We start from the raw sequence: 21,074 nt of genomic DNA on the forward strand, positions 1-21,074 counted from the left end.
TCATTTTTGCATTCCAATCACCTAATATCAAAAGAAAGTCTGTTTTATCAGTACTGTATACTATAAAATTCTTCTACCTCATCTTAACTTGAATCTGTAGTAGGTGCATACACCTGTATGAGTGTAACATTCACTGGGTATGCCTTTCTTCTGATTAGAATTATTTTATCAGACACTAGGTTGTAAGCAAAATGTATTTTCTGTATTCTCTTCTCATTATGAATGCTACTCCATTCCATGTCGAGAGCAATACACCATGAAATCATTGGTATCAAAGTGACTCATTCCTGTCCATCTCATTTCTTTCTTCACTAGTTCCAATTTTCCTTGATACATACTTCTTACATTCAATGTTCCTATTTTATATAAATCAGTAAAGCAGACACGTCTTCTTCTTCTGAGATTAACTCTATTAGAAGTTCCTCTCTGCTCTTTCCCAGTAGCCATTTCAGTGCATTCCAACCTTGGTGTTTCATCCTCTAGCACTATATCACAATAACTTAAACCTCTGTTCATAAGATTTTCTTGGCAAAATATATACAAAAGTGGCTTGCCATTGCTTTCTTCTGTGTTTGGCTAAACAAACTGCTAGAGATGAAGAAGAGTAGGGACCAATCTACAGATAATATAACCAATATATATTACATGAAATAAAGCATGGTCAAGCATCAGGTACCTTGGGTTTGCCACTCATGTACTCACTAAAGTGAGTCCTTGAGGGAGTTCTAAGTCTACAGTAGCAAATTATAGACCAATCAGTATCTTGGGTATAGTAATAAAAGTACTAGAAAAATTGGTAAAAAAGAGAATGAGTAGATAAAAATATGATACCGAATGAGAGTCAACATGGCTTTGTGAGGGGTCAGTCATGCCTTAGTAATTGACTAACTTCTTATAATAGAGTAACAGCTGAGTTGGATGGCTACACGATGATTTTGCAAAAACATTTGACAGAATGTAACATGGAATTTTGTTACACAAATGGGGATGGATATGACACTGGTTAAGTGGATAAAAGGGTGACTGCTGGAGAGATATTAAAAACGTGGTATATGGATGGGCAGAATCGAGGCGAACACAGATTACTAGTGGTGTGCCACAAGGTTGGTTCAGTGCTGGGACCATTGCTGTTTAATTCGTAGATAAATGATATAGAAAATAACCTGAAAGGAAATATTCAGTTGTTTGCTGATGATACAAAATTAGGTAAAATAATAGTTAATCAAGACAATGTGGAGGGCTTGCAGGACTATTTAAACAGATTGTCAACATGGACAAAAGTTAATGGGTGTCAGTTTAATGTCAAGAAATGTAAAGTTATGCATTTTGGGATACATAGATTACAAGCCAAGGAAATTACATTAAAGGAAATATTCAGCTGTTTGCTGATGATGCAAATTTAGGTAGAGTAATAGTTAATCAAGGTGATGTGGAGAGCTTGCAGAATGATTTAAACAGACTGTCAATATGGGCAAAAGTTAATGGGTTGTCAGTTTAATGTCAAGAAATGTAAAGTCATGCATTTTGGAATACATAGATTATAAGTCGTGTATCACATTGATGGAACTGTACTCCAGAAAATAGACGAAGCTAGAGATTAAGGGATGTTGGTAAACAGAGAGTTAAAGTTTAGAGGACATATTGCTAAGGTTGCTAGCCCATAAAATCACTTGTCTATTGAAGAACAGAGTAACAAGTAGAGATAAGGAAGTTGTCATTCCTTTTTATAAGGCCTTGATTTTAGCACAGTAATCCACATCTGGATTACTGTGCTAAAATCTGGTCCCCTGCATTTCTTGGGGATGAGGAAGCAGTGGAGAGGATTCAGAGGTGAGTGACTAAGATGGTGAGTGGCCTGTGAAATTTTGTCTATGAGGACAAATTGAAGGTGTGTGGATTGCAGAAGTTGGTTGATAGGAGAAAAGAGGAAATATGATAGATGCATGGGAAATATTTCAACACTTGGCTAGAGGGACCAGAACAAGGGATAATCCCTGGAAGTTGATTAAAGGTGTGGTTAGTATGGGGTGTGAGAACTAGATTTTTTTGCTTGGAGAGTGCTGAATGAGTGGAATGGGTTTCCAGAGTCAGTTGTGAGTGCTCCGTCTGTTAATGGGTTCAAGGAGGGATACGATAGATTGTGTGGATAAATTGGGTCTCTCATGATATGACTTCGAACTCCATTGAGATGCCTATTATAATAATAATGAAATTAAAAATTAAAATTTTAACAAGGTCTGTTTTCAAGAAGGTAGAATGAGCAGGTTGGTTGAAGCATTGGATTAGCACTGAAAGACAGCATAATGCAGTATGTGCACAACATCGTCCCGACCAGCTGTATTCTGCCATTGAACAGACTGTGCAAAAGATGCAGTTTGTGGCATACTGGGAAGGGCAGCACATTAAACAGTACTGCCTGCGAATGCAAAACAGAAGTGAACTATATTTATGCTTGTGTCACTTTTCTTTTTACACACAGAAAAATTACTACATCTAACTACATCTACTTTCGGTACATCATACAATGCCACCAGTGATAAATTTTAGAACTACTTTTTTTTTTTTTCTCAGATACTGCTTCCACATGATGCACCATGTATTCCTGCATTGCAGCATTTGGATCACTAGGTGGCATTTGACAAGGCATTAAACAGGGATACTTTAATTTTAATCACACTGTATATAGAAAATGTGACTTCCTATTTCAGAGAGGGCAAAATCATATCCTATGTTAGACAATGCCAAACTAAGAATCCTTACTTTTTGATCTACTTTGGCTCAGACTTTCCTCATCACATTTTGTTCCATTCAAATAGTGTCTTTATCACTTTGAAAATCCTGATAAAGACTGTGACCACTATGATTATTTATCTCTGAAATTTCATTATCTTCAGAGCAAATACTTAAACATTGATACCATCTTCATTGAGGGCGTCAATGTTCATAACTCAATAAGACTTCCTTTCTCTACTTTTACTAAATAAGAAATTATTTAGAATAACTCATTATTTAGAGAAATAATGATCAACCGAAATGGCCCATCTTCCCAGAATACCAGATAATTCCTTATCATCCTCCTAATATGAAGGAATTTTTCTTGATAATCCTTAATAAACTCTCCTTCCAAAAATGCTACCTCTCTGTTTGGTAACTTAAACTATAACTTTGTGCATATTTCATTTTCTGCCGCATCCTTCACCCATTCCAAGTTTTACATCTTTTAGATGACCTCCATGATTCACATCATTTTTTCTATGGTTTGATTACTGTTATCATTCTCTTGACCTAAACATCTACTCTGACTGAATAACTGAAATAATACTTGGTCATTCCCCTATTTCACCCAACATCTGTGAACTCACAGATCTTGGTTCTGCAGCAATTGCAACAAAGTAGTTAAAGATAATAAAATTTTTAAGTGGCATGGAACAAAAAATTTCAGATCTGCAGCCCATGATGACTGTAAAAAAAACATCAACAAATCCAAATTGGACTCGGAAAGGAACATATGCAAAATGTGAGTACCTCAGCCCTTCTGTTCTTCCATGCTAACATTTCTCACTCTCTCTCTCACTCACACACATACACACACATTTAGAAGGGCACCAATGGAACACCATTTAAAGCTGACCTTCTGACATCATATTTTCTCCTCTAACTCTTGTACAGAATACCAAGGCAATCATTTCTTAGTATACCAGGAGCACCTCTCCAGTCTTTTGAACATATTGGAAGAATCTTTAATAGCTTAGTTAATTCTCATTAATCCTCCTGAAGCACAACATTTCTGCTCCAGAATTAATATTCATATGATACTTCTTTGCAATCTTTCACATTTATCTAGCATCTACCTGATAAAGTAAACCCACATTTACTGTCATATCTCCAAAAAATGGAGATAAGACAGCCATTTTTTCCCATTGCCCTTACCTAAATTCTCTCAAAAATAATGGGAAAGTCATTAAGCCAACTTTTTTAGTATCTTGAAACCTACCAATATCATTTGCCACTTCTTACTCCACAACTTAGCCTTCATAGCTAAGTCGGTATAGACGAAGATCTTTGGTTGGAAAGACCTGGGTTTGATTCCCACCCAAGATGTGAGGAAATTTTCTCTGATCTCTTTCAACTAAAGGTGAGTTAGCCAGTCTCATACAGAGATAGGGGTTTTCTCAGCAGGAAACTCGGGTTTTTTGTCTCTCAGAACAGGCAAACCAGCCCATGAACACACACAGATCTACAGTCATAAAATACATACTTAATCCCTCATTAGGGAGACTCAACCAAATAGTTGAGGAAAGGGGGAACCCCCACACAAAATAAATAAATAAACTCCACACTATCATAGACTCATAAATTAAAGATTCCAAGAAATTACATTCTTGCTTTCATCCTTTATCCAAGTGTAAGCAACCAAATTTTGCACATGAAGTAACTTCTGGGAAGGGCCACTACCCAGACTGGTTTTGACTTTTATTGAGGTCTCATCAGTGGGAGCCAGACCCAGAAGTGATACCAAAGTTGAAGTAATGCAGAAGTCATACTAAGGCAATTGATGTGAAGTCATTGGCCTCTATATATCAGTAGCCCATTTGAAGTTGCTTTACGTGCAAACTTTGTTTGCTTACACTTGGATAAAGGATGAAACCAAGAATATCATTTCTTAGCATCTTTATATTATAGTATAGCCAAGTGAAAAAAACTTTCAACATCTATCTCTAATCCAGAGTATTTTAGTCCATAATTTACATCCAGAGTTTACATGTCCGTAAGGATATGTATTGCATTATGGGATACTAAGGTGAAGTCATTAGCCTCTATATACAAGTAGCCCAGTCGTGATTTCATGCACAAACGTTCAATGCTTACACTTGGATAAAAGGATGAAACCAAGAATATAATTTCTTGGCATCCAAACAAAAGACATAATTAATGTACAAGGTTTCAGTAACTTTTGTGGTTCATTTTCTTTAAAATAAGTGCTATTTTTTTTCTGGTATATCAAAAATTTTATTGCAAAATCACAAAAATGTTCTAACATTTCAATGTTGGGATGTTAACGGATTTGTGTTAACTATCTATAGTGTACTAAATTGCACTTTTATTTCTTTATATCAACTATTTGTTCTCTATTCTAAAATGATTTCACTATCCTAGTAACAGAGCATTAAGACATTCTTTACAATTTTCCAAAAAAAAATGGATTATTACAAAGTATCATTGTCATACAATATGAGTAAGAATGAAGAGTTAAATGAATAATAATGCTTCCCATTCTAAGGAATCTAACAGTAAGAAGTCATTAAACTTGTTAAAATTACGTGACAACACGAGACGTTTTCTTAGAAAGGCTTACACAATGACTATTCATTGCTGTATTTTTTAAAGAAATTACAATGTAGACTAATTATCAATTATAATAAATTTAATTAATATTTCCAATATTTCTGCAAAGTCAAACTGCCATCATTAGGGAACACAATACAGTATATGTGCATATAGGCACTAACAATGTGTAAAGGAGACAGAAGCATGACAACTAATGTTGAGCCTAAAGTCCTAAAAAGCGCCCCCCCCCACCCCCACCCAGTGGGCTAATGGGTTAATCTTGGCTGAAATTCAGAAGATACATGTTTCCCAAATTTGGGACAATTTCATGTAAGCAAACTTGATGAGGTTTAGAGATTATTCATCAAGTTTGATTATTCATCAAACTTGATGAATAATCTCTTGTACTTATATTTTCTGCAGTGCTGTCAAGTGGCCTTCTTCCAACATAACTTGTGGTGGAAGAATTATTAATGCCTGTGTACACAAATCATACTGTATACTGTGTTCAGTGATGATGGCAATTTGACTATCTGAAATATTAATTGCATTTACTGTAATTAATAATCAGTCTACATTGTCAGTTCCTTAAAAATAGGACAAGACAGATGTACTATGTCTGTTAATTAATCAATTTATCTGTTTTTCTTTAAAGATAGATGGGTAGAGGAGTTCTGTAAAGAAACCTCTAGTATACCCTCATATAAGACTAAAAAACTCATCTGTAACTTGAAAAGACTAATTTTACTGATTATCCTAGCAATATGCTGTTTCAAAAAGCAAAATGTAGTAGTACTGCTAAACAGACTGATAACTGTTTAATTTAATACATTTATTTATGAAGCGTTTTCCTAAGTGGTGCATAAAATAAATGAAGAATGAAGTGTTTCAACAAATATCTTAATTATGAATATATAAACTAGCAGAACCTAATTCTTCTACTATACAGGATAAATTAGGAAAAGAAAAAAAAGTTTGTATGGGATGGTTTAAAAGATATGGATGTTTGAATTAAAAAAGGATATGAAGTTTTCAATGATAAATAAATAAATAAATAAAATAATTACTAAAATAAAGAGTCTAAAAGGCTTTACTTGGGCATAAGTTATTTAAGTAAAGGATATCACATCCATTAAAATTTCATAGCCAGGTTACGTTTTCCTAAGAGCATAAGAATATGCCATTCAGCATGGGGAATACTTAGGTTTACACTACTTAAATGTAACTAGATATGAAATTTTAATCCTTTGCTTAAATAGGTTACTTCTGCCAGGAGGGAGCTTTTTAGGCTTTTTATTTTAGTAATTCATGTATGCAACTATCAAAAGTTCACTGTATAATTTTCTGACACAAGATGATTGCTACGGTGAGACTGAGAGTTTTTGCTCTCTTAGGTTTTAGCCTATTCTCTGATGAGAACCAAACAGTTAAGCAGCTGTCAAGCAGGCTCTCTGGCCAGTGAAACCTAAATGCACTAATAAAAGGTAAATATATATATAGACTTGTGGGCTGAGTTCATGGCTTTTAAGTAGTGCAAACCAAGGCAAATCTCATGCTGAAGGTAACATAACTATGAAATTTTAATGGATGTAATATTCTTTACTTAAATAAAAATAATAAGAACAACAACAACAACACACATGCCTGATAAAGTATTTATTCAAGAATTTACAATTCTTGCTTTACAACAGGTTCTCAAAAAATTTATTCTTGGACTTATTGCAAAGACATTGTATCATGTATAAACTGAAACTGAAACAAACTAAAAGTTTGTTTATAGATTGCAACCAACTACAATAGCTGGTTACTGAATAATCAGCTGTTACAGTTTATTGTTGTGTCTTATATCTTACAATGATCTTACGATTAGATCTTACAATGGAGACAAGAGTTGTTGAATTTTACTAGTAAAATTTTCTAAATCAAAGAATTTTAAGTCAAAATTTGTTTTAACAGTTTTCTAGAAATTGTTTGAGAGAGATCATGGAAGAGCATGATATTTCCTAGCATTTGCATTTCATCTCAGTGTGCAGTTAAACAAGATGTGGCTCAATGAGAAAACATTATAGCAGTAGCAGTACAATGGAATACTCAAATTCATATGTGGATTTCCATGCATTTGGTAATCCACAAATGAAAACAAGTAAAGCATAAGATGAAGAGACACTGATCATATAACTGTATGGCTCAATGCCAATTACTGACTGCATCAATACCTATGATGAAACTCAATTCAACTGAAGGATGTCAGCAACACTTGCACTTTAGATATATGATCAAAAATAAATCCTTGTGCCCTAAGGAAAGTACACAGGCCAGCTGCACAGTTGACTTTTATTTATGATTTCTGTGAGATGAAGTGCTGCTAGTCAGGAGTTGTACCCTTGACTACATGGTGTCGTGTGTGTGTGTTTCCATCATGATGGCATACCACACTTTTCCTGAAAATGCATTTCTGTGATCATTTCCTTGGCTAGAGGATCAGTTGTTGCAGTGTACAAAACTGGACATCCAGAATTGTAGACCAAAATCTTTAGACTATTGCCTGTGGGAGTGGATGAAAGAGCTGATGTACTAGACATGACATTACGCAGCTTCATTTGCGATGCTGCAGTCATCTTTAAGCTCCTACTAAGCATTATTCTGCTTAGATGAAGCTTAAAGTGGCTTCAAAAAAAAGGTACCATGTTAGGTCTACAGAACACAAATTCTGGAATTTCTAACCCTTGTTCAACCCACAGTACTAAACATGACAGATTTGTTTTTCACAGGATTTACATAATTGGTGGCGCTAGTGTCCTTGGTAAATTGGCGGTCGAGTTTAGCTAGTCTAGAAAACGTGTTTTTAAAGTTAAATATAGTGTGGCTTTTTGTCATAAATTGTGCTGCAATTGTGCATCGGTTAGAAACAAGTGTCCTTCAGTGGTATTATTGTTTAGAACTGTGTTGTATATATTGTGTTTTCACTGCCGTTTGTTTCACTATATCAACGTGTAAAGATGGCGTCCAACAAGAAACGTACGTCAGCGGCGTGCAGGACTTCTACTACTACACGAAAGGCTGGCTCAGCGTTAGATTTTTCGCAATGGATGCGTTGCGGAAACTGCTACATGTATGCACCGAAAAATGTGAAGGATCTGTGGTCGGTCTGGCAAAATGAGAAGAACGAAAATGTCGACATATGTGAGAAGTGTCGGGATAGGCTGGAGCGTTTAGGAATGGAAGCTGACATCGGGACCGTAGCGGAAGAACTTCGGCGGGAGTTTATGAAAATGAAAAATGACCTTCATCTTCTTCATGTGGAAGTGATCGGTAAGGAGATACTGGAAGTTAAAGTGATTTTAATGTGTTAAATAGAGAAATTAGGACTATAGAGATTACTTTAGCTGAAGTAACTAGAACAGGATTACATATGGGTGAGTCTTTGGTGAATGATTCAGTAATAAATAGTATGGGAGTGATTGGGAGTCAACATAATAAAACCACAAGTGGCCTAGAAGAAATGAGATGTAGTGAGAGTGGGGGGGGTTAAGTAATAGAGAGTTGAGTAATGAAGCTGGGAGAGTCATGCTGAATAGTGTAGAGAATGAGTCCATGAGTGTGGACTTGAATGAAGTTAAGAGTGGTAAAATATATGGTGATTCTATGATTAAGGGTATGGAGAGTGGTATGCATGAGGAGTGCTTGGCTGATGGGACAATAGAAAGAGTGGCTTTAGCAATAAAGAGAGGGCATGAAGCAGACAAGATGATAGTTATGGTGGGTACGAATGACCTGAGAGGTAGTATAAATCGGGTAGGAAAAGATTTAATAACATTATTAGATATTGTGAAGAGGAAAAGTGTCAATGGGAGAATAGTGTGTGTGTGCTGCCTCGTTTTGACAATTACGAGTTAAGTAGACGAGCAATGATAATGAATGATATGATTGCAAGAATGTGCAGAAAAAGAGGTCAGGAGTTTGTTGATGTTTGGAGTGTGTTTGAAGGAAAAAGGCAGTTGTATGCTAGAGATGGACTGCATCTTAACATGGAAGGACATAAGCGATTGAAGAAGTTATTGTTTTCTGAACAGGTTGAAGTTATTGGGCAGGGAAACTAATATTGAAAAGGTTGAGTGTAAGAGAGAGAAACTTTAGCACTGATTGTGTATTTATTGATCCTTATAGGCAGAATAAATTGCATAAGAGAGGGGATAAAAATCGGCATAGGACTACGGTAGTTAGTGACTTATATATCAGTTCTAAAGCCGGCACAAGATCTAGAGGGAATCTGCAATTTTTGTATACCAATGCTAGAAGCATTCGAAATAAGAGAGAAGAATTTTTGGCATTAGTCAGTGAAATCTCACCAAAAGTTGTAGGCATTAGTGAAACTTGGCTGTCAGCAGAAGATGTGGTCACTGGAATCGAATGTGATGGGTACAGTATTTTCAGGGAGGATAGAGAAGATAGAACAGGAGGAGGAGTACTGTTGATGATAGCTGATGTGTTGCAGCCAAAGAAAGTAGTATATCATGATGATAGACATGTGAATGAGAGTTCATTTGAGGCAGTCTGGTGCGAAATAGTGACCAACGTAACCAAATATACAGTTGGATGCTGCTATAGGCCAGGGAGTACGGGGGGGAGATATTGAATTCATGCATCAGCAACTTAGTGCAATGAGTGAAGGCTTAGTGATTATTATGGGGGATTTTAATTATGGTGATATCAATTGGAAGGAGGAAATATCACGTAGCAAAAAGGAAATGGAGTTCATACATCTTCTACGAGATAATTACTTGAAACAGCACGTAACTGAAGGGACACGTGGTGTGAGAGTGTTGGACCTGGTTATTGGTTCAGAGGTTATATGCATAAGTAAGGTGTCCTCGTTACCTCCAGTTGGTGAAAGCGATCATGTGGTATTGACTTGGGAGGTCGCAAAATCTGTGGATTTTTCTATTGAGAAGGGGTATGTACGGAACTACAGGTTAGGCAATTATAACAAGTGAGTGAGCTTGCAGCCATCCCATGGCAGAACATATTGCAAGGGAAAGATGTTAGCAGTGCTTGGGATAAAATCAGCGGGTATCTGAGGAAAGCAATATCAGATTGTGTCCCCATGGTCAGGAGGTCAAACAAGGCAGGCATTAGATGGATGAGCAGTAGTATCAAGCTTGAACTGCAAAAAAAGAAAATGTTATGGAGAATTTACAAAGAGAAAGGCGATCAGGACACCCATGAGCAGTACAAGGCTCAAACTAGGAAGGTTACCAGCATAGTAAGAAAAGCTAAATCAGATTATGAGAAGACCTTAGCCAAAGAGATCAAGGGTAATCCCAAAGAGTTCTTCCGCTATGTGGCAAGTAAGAGGAAGAATGACTTCGGAAGGATAACCTTAATGGCTGCTGATGGTATTGAGGTGACAAAATCAGATGTAATAGTCGAGTTACTGAGTGATCACTTTTCAAAAGTCTATCACCCAAGTGAGGATATCTCTATACCTATAGCAATACCTAATGTGAGAATTGAAGCTAAAGAATCAGAGGTATTAAATATATTGCAAAACTTAAATGCAAACACTGCGGTAGGCTTAGATGGAATATCAGCTCGGGTGTTGCGTGAATGTGCAAATGAATTGTCAACCCCTCTTACCCGGATATTTAATTTAAGTTTGAACTCTGGTATGGTCCCTAGGGAGTGGAAGTTAGGCAAAGTGGTTCCTTTGCATAAGGGTGGCTCTAAAACTGCGGTATTGAATTACAGACCAATCACCATCTCAGGAGTAGTGGTAAAAGTATTGGAAAAGTTGGTTAAAGACAAAATTCAAGAATGGGTGGATCAGGATATGATACTCTATAGAGGCCAACATGGCTCTGTTAAAGGTAGATCCTGCCTTAGCAATCTATTAACTATTCATAATAGAATAACATCAGAGTTGGACAAAGGAACTGGCTACACAGTGGTACTTCTGGATTTTGCTAAGGCTTTTGACAGGATACCCCATAGAACACTGTTACGCAAATTGGAGCAGATGGGAATGGATATTAAATTGGTGATATGGATAGGAGAATGGCTCAGGGAGAGATACCATAAGGTGGTGTATGGAGGAGCCGAGTCCAGAATGAGGCAGGTGACCAGTGGTGTGCCTCAGGGCTCTGTGCTTGGGCCAATGTTGTTTAATTTGTATATAAATGATATAGGAAACGGCTTAAAGGGAGATATTCAGTTGTTTGCTGATGATGCAAAGTTGTGTAGTGCAATAAAAAATCAAGCTGATGTTGAAAGTTTGCAGGAGGATTTAAATAAGCTGGTAAAATGGGCAAAAGAAAATGGATGTCAGTTCAATGTGGAAAAGTGTAAAGTCATGCATTTTGGGATTAAAAGATTACCAGCTGTGTACTACATCAATGGAAAGGTACTCCAAGAGATTGATGAGGCTAGGGACTTAGGGGTATTGGTAGATAGGGAGATGAAGTTCAGAGGACACATTGCTAAGGTGTCCAAGATTGCACATAGGATTACTTGGTTGTTGAGGAACACACTGACATCCAGAGATAAAGAGGTTATTATTCCCCTTTATAAAGCATTGATACTTCCACATTTGGATTACTGTGCTCAGGTCTGGTCACCTGGATTCCTTGGAGATGAGGAGGCTGTGGAGAGGGTTCAGAGAAGAGTGACCAAGTTGGTGAGTGATATAAAAAATGCTCCCTACATTGATAGATTGAGAGCTTGTGGATTGCAGAGATTGGTTGATAGGCGAAGAAGAGGGGATATGATAGAAACATTCAAATTACTAAAAGGCTTTTATAGGATTGATGCAGCGGAAATGTTTCAGCTGTGTGATAGTGATGGAAGAACAAGAGGTCATCTGTGGAAATTAAAGAAGAGTGTGGTTAACAAAGGTGTCAGAACAAGGTTTTTTGCCTGGAGGGTGGTGAATGAGTGGAATTCATTGCCTGACTTAGTTGTGAGCTCTTCGTCTGTAAATGAATTCAAGAAGAGATATGACAGATATTGTTTTGCTAGTTTGGGTCTCCCGCGATGAGTCTACTGACTCCATGGAGATACCCGTAATAATAATAATAATAATAATAATAATAAAATCATGACTTGTAAATCTTAAAGACTTTGCCAGCTATTTCTACTTATATTTTTCTTATTGAAAACTCCATAGTTATTTTTATTTAAACAATTCAAACTACCATGGCTTCATAATCATTTAGTGTGAAACCTAAGTTCATATGGAACTTTTATTAAAAAAGAACTCTACTATAAAGCTCCCAGAGTTATGCACATTACTCCTGACTCATCCTGGATAACACAATTCCAATAAGTAGAATATCTTTCAGATTAAAAAACATTACCTTTTCATCAGAAACAGTTAACTCTTGAAATTTACGAACGAAGAGGTGAATCTGCCGTTCTTGTTTTTCTAAAAACATCTTCACACATATAGCAATAAGATAACGGCCACATACTTGTTTATCTCTAAGGAGAGGGGGAAAAAAATTAAAATTTGAACATTTGAAATGGTCAACTAAATATCAAGTCTAGTCAACTATCACTATGGCAAACATAGAAGTGAATTTAATCACTATAAACTACAAAAAGATTTTTAGTCAAAACAGTATAGAATCAATGCTGTTTTCTTGAAAATTCTCCACAGAAAACCTTTCGCTATAACAAACTTTTCAACTGTTCTCTAAGAGTTCACTATAATGAGCGTAGAATGAACAAAATGCACCTTTATAAATCACAATATATAACTCTGTTAAACAGTAGTACCTGCAAGTAAGGCAACAAACCAGATTGTGTTATTGCTGAACAGTATATATTAGATGTGAATGCATAAAATGCTAGTTCTTCAAAAGTAATGTGGAGACAAGCATTCTTCAAATCTAACTGCATGTTAGAATGCAGACAAATTCATCTTCATCTTTATGGTTTTGCAGAACAATTTCAGTATTTTACATGCAAATATTTATTGAAAAAATTAAGATGAAACAAAAACAAATAATGCAAATAATAGCCTCAAGTTTCTTTGAGGCAAACAAGTGTAATGTTTGTTCCATATGTAGCTCTGCATAACATACAACCTGTAACCTGCCTACTGAAAATGTGCTCAAATATTACCAGAGCAACTGTAGCTACCACATCTCTTATTTAGCATTTTAATTCTTATTGTGAAATCATTTTTGATGTGCACTTTACATAATCCCATAGCAAAAAAAATTTAATAATACAAAGGTAAGACTACAAAGTAGCAAGGAAATGTGCTTAAAAAAATAAATAAATAATAAATTACCTACCTATTCACAAAATGGAACTAAAATTCCTTAGGCATCCATTTTTAACTGGTTATAAAAAATTATTATCATTAAATTGATTACACTACCACTTTCTATATAACTGTTATCAGATGAATTTGACTAATTGATTTCTGTATTGGCTAATTTCTCATTGCACACATTTCACTAACTAAAATTTTCTACCAGAAGACACAGCCTCTCATGGTCTTAACAGACATTCACCTGGATTCTGAACAAATAAGGGTGGGCCAGCAATTTGGGACTTAGATGACCAAACTCCATTCTGTATTGTTTTAAACCAACAAACAAAATGATGGTACAACATGATGTAATGTCATACCAATTGGGAGATGACCTAATTACACAAAAAACCCCACTGTTTTCATCAGGAACCAGAGTGAGCAATGAAAAGTCAGCTACTGGAATAAACTCAAACACAATTTCAGAAAAATTGAAGAGACACTATTAACATAAGAAGTATCAACAGAAAAAAAAAATGGAATTGTGAGTTGGTATTACTGAAATGAAGAAGTCCAAAAGAGGTGAAATTCTTCCAAATAATAATCATTTGTATGGTTCCACAGAAAGTTCCACTAAAAAAGAAATGGAAGAATTTTTTTGAATCTTTAGAGAAGGCATCCAACAAAGTAAAATCTGGTTCTTGTTAAAAATTTAAACAACAGAGTTGAAAATGAATACCAGACATATAGAATATTTTGGGAAAATGTGGAGACAAAATGCAAAACTGATAAGAATAAATACAACAGAAATCCTGCTGAATTTCTGTTCAGGATATGCACTTATCATTATCAGTCATTTTCTCTCTACTGCTGGATGAAGGCCTATCTTCTTGAGCTCTCCTATGGCAGTGACTTCAAGCCATTTCTTTAATCTCCTTCAAATGTCACATAATCTTCTTATAGATCCTTCCATCTTTGGAATACCAACCATTCAGATATCATCTTTGTCTATTTCTGAATGTTATCTCTTGAAATATGTGACACAGTAACAGCAATAGCTGTTACAATGTCTCTCACCTTGGTCTGAACTCAAACCCAAGTATTGTGCTTTCTATTCTGAATGTTAATTACCAAACAGTGATAGTCCTATTTTCTATGGGTAGTCCTCAGTGTGGTCAAATTTAAAATTTTTAAAGTTCATGTTTCACTTCTACATGTTACAATCTGAGTATACAAATGCTGAATATTTTACTACAGTAATCTATCATGGTGTTTTCCAAAGATTACTCAAATCTGATTTTTCATACCACTTCTTCCTCATAATTTTCCTCTACTGTGATCTTTTGTCCTAAGTGAACATACACAGGTAATTGATATTACTGTGTGTGTACATTATTGCTTTACAGCATAAATATTGTATTGCTTTACAGCGATACAATAAATACAACACAAAAATAATGTATATATTATACATTATTTTTGTATTGTCTTTGCTTATATTTAATCCTTTCTTCTTACTTTCTACATTCAATTCATTGTTCAGTTATTGAACGTCTGCTGAGCTGCCTACAAGAACAGTGTTATCAACAAAACATACATGATTAAGCTATTTCAATTTACTATAATTCCTCTATTTTTTCCATTCCAGATTTTTCAATATTTCTTCTAGGGCAGCAATAAAGAGTTTAGGTGAAATGATATTTCCTTGTCTAACTCACTATTTTAAACAAGAAATTTCATATTTGTTCTTGATTATATAGATGAAGTTGAATTTACACACACACACACACCTGTGTGTTTTAATTCCTGATGTTTTTAGGGATGCTAAAATAGCTAATGTTGAGATTGAATCAAACACCTTTCAAAACCAATAAAGAGGAGCGCGTGAAGGGTTTTTTGAATGCATTTGTCTTTTTTTAATGATTTATCTTATCACACATACATATATATAATAAGACTAAAACAAAAATTATAGCACTAGTGATCATATACAGTAATCTACCATTTATCTGAACTTCAGAATAATGTCTATTCAATTAACCAACTTCTATATAGAGCACCTGACTCTTCAATAATCCGAACTTGCCATTATGATGACTGAAGGGTCAGATAAACAGTACATTACTGGTGTACATTATTGTTATTGATCACACACACACACATATATATATGATCAAATAATGCTGTAGCTTTTTTCTGAATTCTGCTTATTCTGGAGGTGGAGAAATCTAATGTGTTTTGTATTTATTGGTAATGATTTTTATAAAAAAACAACTGTATACTGTTGAAAGGAAGGTGATTGGGCAGTAATTTTTTTATATCTATGTTCCAACATTAAGATGTGCAAAAATTCACAATGAGAAAAGACACGACAATAATTCTAAATGACTATATGTTATTGTTGATATCTTCATGCTGATTCTAATGATTACAAGAATATGCAGGCAGTTTGAAACAGGAAATGTTTGCCATACAGTTTTGAACAAAATTACTGAAGAAAAACACATTTTAAAAACAAAACCAAATCTTGGAGACTCAATGGTAAATAATGAAGAACACCTCCTTATTCATTTGCTCATTCAGCCATGGAAGTAAGCAATGAAGTTGTTAGCAAGGGTAGAAAATTCTAACTTCATGGTGGACTCCAGAAGCTAAAAAAAAAAAAAAAAATGCAGTCCTGGCAACAAAGAATCAATCCTGCATTAATCCTATAAACCCTTTAAGTAACTTAAATATTTCTATCATATCCCCTCTTTTTTACCTATCAACCAACTTCTGGTTCACACCATCTATCTATCTATCTACATAGGGAACATTCCACAGACCACTAACCATCTTGGTTGCTGGCCTCAGAATCCTCTCCACCATACTCTCATTCCGAAGAAACCCAGGAGACGAGACCTGAGAACATTAATCCAGATGTGGATACGTTGAGGCCTTATAAAGAGGAATAACAATTTCCTTACCTCTACTTAGCGTATTCTTCAACAGTCAAGTAATCTTATGAGTTACCTTAACAATATGTCCTCTAAACTTCTACTCTCTGTCTACCACAACTCCTAAATCTCTAGCTTCATCTATTTCCTGGAGTGTTTCATCAAGCTGCTACACAGCTTGTAATCTCTTTATCCCCAAATGCATAACTTTATATTTCTCTACAGTAAACTGATACCCATTATATTCTGCCCATGCTGACAGCATATTATCTTGCAAGCTCTCCACATCGACTTGATTTACTATTTTTTTACTATTTACTCTGCTTAATTTTGCATCATCAGCAAAAAACTGAACATTTCATTCAGGTTACTTCCTATATTGTTTATGCACAAAACAAACAGTAGTAGTCCTAGCACTGAACCTTATGGCATACTATTACTCACCGGCTTTTGAGCTGGATTCAGCTACTCCATATACCACTTTTTGATATCTCTCCAGTGGCCACCCTCTTATCCACATAACCAGTGTCATATAATCTCCATTTGTTATAATTTGCATAAGAGATTCCATGTGGTATTCGGTCATATGCCTTTGCAAAATTTTGCAGAATCATCGTATAGCCATTTCCTTTATCCAACTCAGCTCAACTCAAGTTTGTAATTATATGACCGACTTCCCCTCAAAGAGTATCATTTTCTTATCCACCCATTCTTGAGTTCTCTTTTGACCAATTTTTCCAGTACTTTTATGACAACTCCTGAGATGCTGATTGGTCTATAATTTGCTACTGCAGTCTTAAAACCTCCCTTATGCAAGCGAACCATTTTGCCATCTTTCCACTACCGTGGAACTCTACCAGTAACTTTAAGTAACTTAAATATTTCTTAAAATTCTTCGTAAATTAAAAATTTAAGTAACTTAAATTAAAGAGCATAGTAAGAGGAATTGCCAATTCCCTTGCACATTCCTGAAAAACATGAGCTGATATCCCATCTAATATCATGTCTGTATTTATAATGAGATTCTGCAATATCCTGGGAATCTCCAATTCATCCACCTCTGTACCCACATTAGTGTCTGTCACATATGTTCAAGTAGTAACCTCACTTCAATTTTTTTAACCTTGTGAAGTGGTCACTCAGTAACTCAAACTATTTTATCTGCTTCTGTCACCTGGTGACTATGAGCACACATTAAGGATATTGTTCCATAAACATTCTTCCTTTACTTAACATAGCAAAAGAACTATTTGAGATTTCCCTTGGTCTGCTTGACTAGTTTCTTTTAGTAATCTGATTTTGTCTTCCTTACCATATTGGTCACCTTTCTTGCTTGACTTTTGTACAGCTCATGAGTTTGCTAGTCACTTTCTCCTTATATATACCCTCCACAGCATTTTCTTTTTCTGAAGTTCATGTTTAATGATATTACTCATCGATTTAATTCCTGCCTGATTAACCCCTCCTTACCTTAGGTATACCATTTAATATAGCTTCCTCTATATGCCCCTTAACCAACTCCCATGCGCTACTAACATCCTTCTCTTGCAGGGTTTTATGCTATAGCAGCTTCAAGCTTCCTTCTAGGATTGTCATAATCATCTGACTTGTAGTTCCACATATACTGCTTCTTGACAGACAATTCCTCATTTTTTTACAATCTCCCAAGTCAAGACAGCATGATCACTTCCCCCCAATTAGAGGCAACGTGGCCACCTAATTTACAGATAGCTATTCTGATCCTATGTGCATTTCCAATACTCTTTCACCTAGAGTCCCCTCCATCACATGCTGCCTCAAGTAATTATCTCTCAGTAGGTGTACGATTCCATTTCCTTTCTGCCATGTGATCTCTCTCTTCCTTCCATCCCACACACACACACACACACATATATATATATATTGACCTGACCTTCTTGTATTAATTTGCTGATGTATATCTACCAGAGCATCCGCAGAACCCCCCCCCCCTGGCCTATAGCAGCAACCAACTGTATATTGCCAGACTGGTTGGCCAAGTGGTTAGCGTATCCGTTCTCCAGCCAAAAGGCTGTGGCTTCGAATCCCGCAGTGGGCATGGATGTTTGTGATTGTCTGTGAAAATACTAGTGATGATGGTCAGCAGTAGATGGCATTGGTGTAGATAATGAAGGTAGTTGCAGTTGTTGGAGACATAGAATGGTCGAGTAGGTGCCCTTCCTCGATGAGTCTTTGGACTCCCTGGAGGTGTTATGTAATAATAATATTTTGTCTTGTATACCTTGATTCTGCACCAGGCTGCTCAAATGAACAGCCATCCATGATAGAAGATGAATTGGTAGCAATTCATCTGCTATCATCAGCAGTATCCCTCCCCACTTCCTATCTTCCCTGAAAATACTAAACCACCCACATTCTATCCCTGGAACTACATCATCTGCTGTTAGCCAAGTCTTACTAATGCCTATAACTTTTGGCAAGGTTGCACTAACAATGCCCCAAACTCCTCCCTCTTCTTTCTGATACTTCTGGCATTAGTATATAGAAACTGCAGCATCCCTTTAGGCCCCAACTGCCTTTATTTCCTGAATTGACTACCCAATTCAATATTTTTGCTTGAGGGACTAGATCATTTCACACTCACTCGATTCATGGGTGCTCCACCCTAATTGCTTAAGTTTTCCTGAATTTGTGCTTCAATATGCTCAGTGAACAAAGCTCTCTCTCCAGGCACTTAACACAAAACCATTTAGATGCAGTCTGTCAGCCTTATACAAATCCTTCTTTCTATCAAACATAGGCCATAGACCACAAACTCTACATCATTCCTTCTGCATAACCCGTATATTTGCCTCTATCATAGTGTGGCAGAAGACTACAATTTTCACCTTCTCACTCTCCATTTCTGTATCTTCAACAACTCTTTCACATCCTCCCTTATAGAATACTTTTCACCTCTGAGATCATTAGTACCAACCAAGACAATTAGTTCTTTTGCTTTACCTTTTTTGCATCTGGATGTCATGACTAATATCATTAATTTTTACACCAGGAAAACATGATTTTGTTATACTTTAAGTACTTTTCTGGTCATAAAGTCCCCATACATAATTTTCTCCTTACCTTGTTTTTCTTGCTTGTTGACAAGATCTCAATTTTTACCTCAGAGCACCTGCTTCTTTCTCTTCTCAGCCCTACTAATCTTTTGCTGCTTCTGCAACTTTTTGATTTTGTGCTTTGTCCTGCGAAGGATAACGTGCAAGCATGCTATTTCCTTATTTAAGTTTATTTCATTCTCCTGTATTTCTAGAGCCATGAGTTCAATACTAATTCCAACATTTTTTTTTTTCATTATATTTTGAGTAATATTTTTAATGATAATTCTAAAAATGAGAAGTTGGGTCAAACCACAGTAATAACATATTACTGGTTGCCAACCTTTGTATTCCATGTAATACACATAAGATGTGAGACTGTCCAAGAAGGCAGTAGCAAATAAAAATGAACAAAGAGGAAGACAAATTCGTTCTGTGGATTTCGAGTTGCAATGGGAAGATGTGCTGAATAGTTGCTGCAAATGATGGATTTAAGTGGAGGAATGACTGATGCCAATTCAGATGAACAGTAGTAATGGAAGTATTTTAAAAAAACACAAACAGCAGAAACTGAATACATATGTGAGAGTGAATGAAATAGATGAAAAATGGGACATTATTCAACCTAATTGCTCTCTTCTGTACTGAGTTCAGTATTCTTAGAGCACTCTTATGGGCATCGTCCCAAATGTGAGAAAATATTCAATAGGTGGATTGAGATTTGTACAGGTTAAATAACTGTTCAGAGGTAATGTAAAACTGCGGGTAAAAGAGAAAAAAAAAATTTATTGCAGAGGAGGCAATAGTTGTAATATATTTTTGCCAAAAGAGGTTTGTTGTTTGAGTCATCTCAAGAGGAGAAAGTTAATCTTGTCTAAAGGAAAAAAAAAAAAGCTCTTTTGTTTGTGGAAGATAATGCAGAACTTAGTTTTCCTAGCAGTGAAACTGACAAAGTTGGCTCAATCCTACTGAAGAATAGTTTGGAGATCAGAATTTGGAGTAGCAGAGATTGATGTTCTGGAGGATGTGGAATTTTGTGTAGTGCAAGGTTTGTCAAATAAGGAGGGGTGTAGGCTCCTGTCATTGACAAAACTGTGTAGTGAGTCGACAGTCAACTGCCAAGTCAATGATATATAGAAGGAAGAGGGTGAGTGAGAGAACAGAGCCTTGTGGAATACCAGCATTGATTATAAAGTTAGAAGATAAAGAGCCAAACTATCATGAGTAGCATGCAACAAGTCAGACAGCTGGCAATATAGCAGAAATCAGAGAACAAACAAAATGATAGAAGCTTCCTTAACAGCCTCTTGTTCCCGACCTTGGAGACTTCAACAGCAACCACCTGAGACTTGCCAAATTTTCCATGATATTTTTCCAGAGATGAGTGACACAAGTACACAGATACCCTGTTGAATGACAGTGGCAGAATCTATGTTGACAATCATTTATTAGTTGAGTGCCTTCTAGATAGCAGGAGCA

At 35.9% G+C, this 21,074-nt stretch overlaps 1 protein-coding gene across 3 annotated transcripts in view; it reads right to left on the reverse strand.

Annotated features, from left to right (window-relative positions):
* The window catches only part of Gapvd1 (GTPase activating protein and VPS9 domains 1), a 475,307-nt gene that overhangs the window by 72,212 nt on the left and 382,021 nt on the right, over positions 1-21,074 (reverse strand). For all 3 annotated transcript variants that reach the window (XM_090406248.1, XM_090406249.1, XM_090406247.1), the window contains one exon: positions 12,681-12,804. In XM_090406248.1, coding sequence (XP_090262374.1) covers positions 12,681-12,804 — 124 coding nt within the window. The remainder of the gene's footprint in view (positions 1-12,680; positions 12,805-21,074) is intronic.

The sequence above is a fragment of the Typopeltis vanoorti genome, chromosome 16 (genome assembly GCF_054136105.1).
Source record: "Typopeltis vanoorti isolate ZY-2024b chromosome 16, IOZ_Tvanoo_1.0, whole genome shotgun sequence".
NCBI lineage: Eukaryota > Metazoa > Arthropoda > Arachnida > Uropygi > Thelyphonidae > Typopeltis > Typopeltis vanoorti.